Here is a 5,000-nt window from a genome sequence, read left to right on the forward strand (position 1 = left end):
TAAGTAGTGCCATAAACTAGCCATGCAGCAGGTGCAAAAAATGCATATTTATGAGAATCTGGATGTGTATTCAATACCAGAATTGGCAAGCATTCACCAGACTTCCTACAACACCAATCGTGTAACGACATGGTGGTACACGTAGCTGAAGCAGGACATCTATCGGCTTTGGAGAGGATTATGTAAACAAAAAGGGAAATGATGGAATCTGCATCGCGGCGAAATGAATAAAATGAACGTCGCATCTGGCAATTGCAAACGATCCAAAGTGACAAATCAAAGACTTCAGGTAAAAGCTGACTAATAAATACCACACATATTCTTGTTCATATATGTGATGTTTATGTAAATATAAGTACGAAATACGTCTGATCTATCACTTAACTTCGAGAAGTTATTCATTCTCTTTCACGCCTGTTCTTTACACTCCCGCGGCCCCAAAGCATAAATCATAACCCATGTCCTTTTCTTCTCTTCTCTCCATCATTCATTTCCTTTCCCTCTTACTAATCAACATAGCTGAAACGATGAACACAATAACACTCACCGATGGGCCCGTTCTCCTGGACTTCCCCGAACATGGTGGCGTTGGGGAAGACGGGCGGGTTGTCGTTGATGTCCTTCACCAACACCGTTACGACCGTCTCCACCACATGGACGCGACGCCCTCCACCTCCGATGTTTCCGAGAACCTCTTCTCTGGGATTTCCCCCAAAGGCACTGAGGTCCTCGCAACCTCCTGCGTCTTGGTAGGACCCGTCAACGTCCCCCGTCAGTGAGCTGTTGTTCTTGACGTTGTCCTGCCGGGAATGGGGGCCCCCTCGCGCGCCCGTGTCCTTCGCCTCCCCCTTAGGCATCCTGGGAAATCTGGCGAGGGACTGGTGGAAGTGGCCGTCCCCCTGGCGACTCCAGAGGCCTTGGCCGTCGCGCACCTGCACCTTCAGTCTCCAAACGCTCTTGCCTCTCGGCGGGTCGCGGTCCAGGGGCTTAGGAGAGGAAAGCATGTGGATTACACGAAATGACACACACATACTCACACACACATACATACATATATATATTTATATATATACATATATATATATGTATATATATGAATACATATATATATAAATATATATGTATATATATTTTTATATATATATATATATATATATATATATATGTATATATATGAATACATATATATATAAATATATATATATGTATATATATTTATATATATACATATATATATGTATATATATATGTATATATATAAATATATATGTATATATGCATATATATAAATATATATGTATATATATGTATATGTATGTATATATATGTATATATATGTAAATATATATATATATATATATATATATATATATATATATATATATATATATATATATATATATATATATGAAAGAGAGAGAGAGAGAGAGAGAGAGAGAGAGAGAGAGAGAGAGAGAGAGAGAGAGAGAGAGAGAGAGAGAGAGAGAGAGGTGGGTAGAGGGGGTTACTGTCAGTAATTCTAAACTATATAACAATCCAACAATTTGTTTACGGAAAAGTTCCGATTACTGTAACCGTTCGGAAAACAGGCCCTGAACTACTTTGCCCCGAACGGCCTCAGTCCCGAAAAACAATGCCTAAACCACGAATGCCGCTTGAAAGGTAACATTTTCCGGTACTTGTATATCGTTGTACCACTTGAGGCACCGCGGAAAGTTTCAGAACCGTTTTCCAGAAGGTTGTGGTCTTTGACAAATTAGTTTATAAATTTGTAAGTGTAGGACAAGTTAAAACTCTAAATGTACTGATGGCATTTTCCATCCCTTTCTCTCTCTCTCTCTCTCTCTCTCTCTCTCTCTCTCTCTCTCTCTCTCTCTCTCTCTCTCTCTCTCTCTCTCTCTCTCTCTCTCTGTGTGTGTGTGTGTGTGTATGTGTGTGTGTGTGTAATATCAGACTTCAACGTCAGTAACTGACTGGTGAATCTCATTACAGTGCCTCGCAGCCAACTATTGTGCCCGACCAGACTCCGAACATTGAAGCGCCGCGATGGTGACATTATCACTTCAGAAATATATACATTTATGCATATTTTATATATATATATATTTACTATATATATATATATATTTACTATATATATATATATTTACTATATATATATACATATATATATATATACATAAACACACAAACACACTCACTCACATATATATACATATACGCATTCACACATGTATATCTTTATCTAAATCTATGTACATATATATATGTATATATATGTATATATATGTATATATATACATATACATATACAAATACAAATACATATACATACATATACACACACACACACACACACACACACACATCCACATCCACATCCACATGTATGCAAACATCCTTTTCTTTTCCATCTGTCAGCATCCAACGTCTCAGTATCTTACACGTAGCAGAAGGAGTTGCCCCGTCTGAGAATTGATGGCGAAGAAGGCCCGAGTCGGAGGGTAGCCATCCACTCCATCTCCTCGCACGGTGTAGAGAAGTCCCTGTTGGTCTAGGGCGTCCTTATCTCTTGCATCAACCTGCAGGATGTCAAAAAAAAAAAAAAAAAAAAAAAAAAAAAAAAAAAAAAAAAAAAAAAAAGATGGAAAGAAAAGGGAAGAGAGAAAATATTATTTTCTGGGTGTTTTTTTGGTCAAGTTTATTAGGTAGATTTACTTATATGGTTATATATGATAACGGGTTTATCTATACGGTCACGAACTTATATAGTTATTCGATTATACTGTTATAGATATACTGTCAACTACCTTTTTATTTTTTTATGTAAATAATTTTACGAAATGATACCGAATCTAGTTATAAATATGACTCATTTAATTTCTTCGTATTTTTATCATCATTATTCACTCGGTTTATTGCAGATTCACCTCTTCCTTTGCACTTGGAAACGACGGACTTTTAAATCCTGTTGCAACACACGCGTATCACTCTAGCTGCGCACTGTGCATTTTTTCCACCTCTCTTAGATATTCAGGTCAATGATTGCAACTATGCAATAAATATAAAGCTTTCAGCTGCATTGAGAGACTAGTATGAATATATGCATATATGTATATCTATTTATCTATCTGTCTATATATATATATATATGTATATATATACATATATATATATATATATACATATATATATATATATATATATATATATATATATATGTACAAATACACACACGTGTTGACGTGTATACGTATACATATGTAGAAAAAATATGCATATATATATATATATATATATATATATATATATATATATATATATATATATGTATACACACACACACACATACATACATATATATATATATATATATATATATATATATATATATATATATTATATATATAATATATATATATATATATATATATATATATATATATATATATATATATATATATATATATATATATATGTATACATACACACATATACCCAAATATATACATAAACACACACACACACACACAAAAAAAAAAAAACATTCGTGCCAATAAATCAACGATGTACATACGCAGACCAGGAATCATAAGCAAGAGAGTCCTAAAAGAGTACCCACGTTTCCCTGCATCTATTTTCTTTTCTTTTGTCTACTCATTCAACTCGAAATAGCAGTCTCGTGTGTTGCTTGAGGAGAGAAAAGTGTTTTTTTAGGACAACTCACTCTAAGGAAAAAGGTACGGGAGAGCTGAGGAACTGTTTTTGAGGGGGACTCAAACATAAACATGTACTTGAGGCCTGGGTATTGTTTGTTTTTGTTAGAGGTACTTGTTGTTCTTTGGTTCATTTTTTTTGGTCCATTATAGGGTACATTTGCATCGTAAGACATCAGAAGGTAAATACATCTGTTATGTGGATGTAAAATACTGAGATAAGAGATAATTACTTAAATAGGTAACCTAGATATACTGTATATAGCGAATGTAAAGGAAGCAAATATTTGATAACAGATGAATCTCTCAAGCATCATCGGCATGCATTGGACTTCCATTAACTTCTATAGGAAACAGACAATCAAAAAAGAAATGACACAACAGTATAAAACAGATGTTACGCCCTGGGAGATGCTATAGAGGATATAAGTGTAGAAGATTAACTGAAGACTATGTACTAACAAAAAACAAATGAAAAACAGACGGAGTTCCACGAAAGGAAGAGAGAGAGATAAAAAAAAAGAGAAAGAGAGAGAGAGAGAGAGAGAGAGAGAGAGAGAGAGAGAGAGAGAGAGAGAGAGAGAGAGAGAGAGAGGGGAGGGAGGGAGATGAATGAATGGACTGTTAAAAAAAAAAAAAAAAAAAACTTTGAAGTTAATGGAAGAAAGGTGAAAAAAGTAAAAAAAAAGTGATTCAAAGTGATACAAAGATAATCAAAACAAGAAGTGCAGAGGAAAGGTGCAGAGGCCAAAAAAAAAAAAAAAGATAGTCCATCAATCAGTGCCTAGAAACAAAGAACCGGGAAAAAAGAGAGACATAGCTGATGAAAGAAAGAGATTAAATCACCTATCGAATGGAAAAGCTTACACACAGGGAACGGTATCAAGAAATGGGATTGTGTAGTAGTAATTGAATAAGAGGAAGACCTTGATAGATCTCAAGAATACGTGTGTGTGTGTGTGTGTGTGTGTGTGTGTGTGTGTGTGTGTGTGTGTGTGTGTGTCTGTGTTTGTGTGTGTCTGTGTTTGTGTGTGTCTGTATTTGTGTGTGTCTGTGTGTATTTGTGTGTGTTTATATATATATATGTTTGTGTTAGTGCTAGTGTGTGTGTGTGCTGTGCGTGCGTGCGTGTGTGTGTGTGTGTTAGTGTTAGTGTGTGTTTGTGTTTGTGTGTGTGTGTATGTGTGTGTGTGTGTTTTTGTGTGTGTGAGGCCAACAGATCCAATTAGATGGAAGAACTGATCGCATAACAATGCCTAAGGGAGAGGTAAGAAGGGTTATGTG

The 5,000-nt window shown here is 35.3% G+C and overlaps 1 protein-coding gene across 1 annotated transcript in view; it reads right to left on the bottom strand.

Annotated features, from left to right (window-relative positions):
• The window catches only part of LOC122263635 (putative neural-cadherin 2), a 75,526-nt gene that overhangs the window by 53,255 nt on the left and 17,271 nt on the right, over nt 1-5,000 (bottom strand). Inside the window, exons 5-6 of the mRNA XM_086551768.1 lie at nt 2,445-2,582; nt 548-986 (exon numbers count right to left, since the gene is read on the bottom strand). Of these exons, the coding sequence (XP_086407894.1) occupies nt 548-986; nt 2,445-2,582 (577 nt within the window). The remainder of the gene's footprint in view (nt 1-547; nt 987-2,444; nt 2,583-5,000) is intronic.

This window comes from Penaeus japonicus, unplaced genomic scaffold (genome assembly GCF_977035675.1).
Source record: "Penaeus japonicus unplaced genomic scaffold, GWHDUDI00000001_assembly GWHDUDI00000025, whole genome shotgun sequence".
Lineage (NCBI taxonomy): Eukaryota > Metazoa > Arthropoda > Malacostraca > Decapoda > Penaeidae > Penaeus > Penaeus japonicus.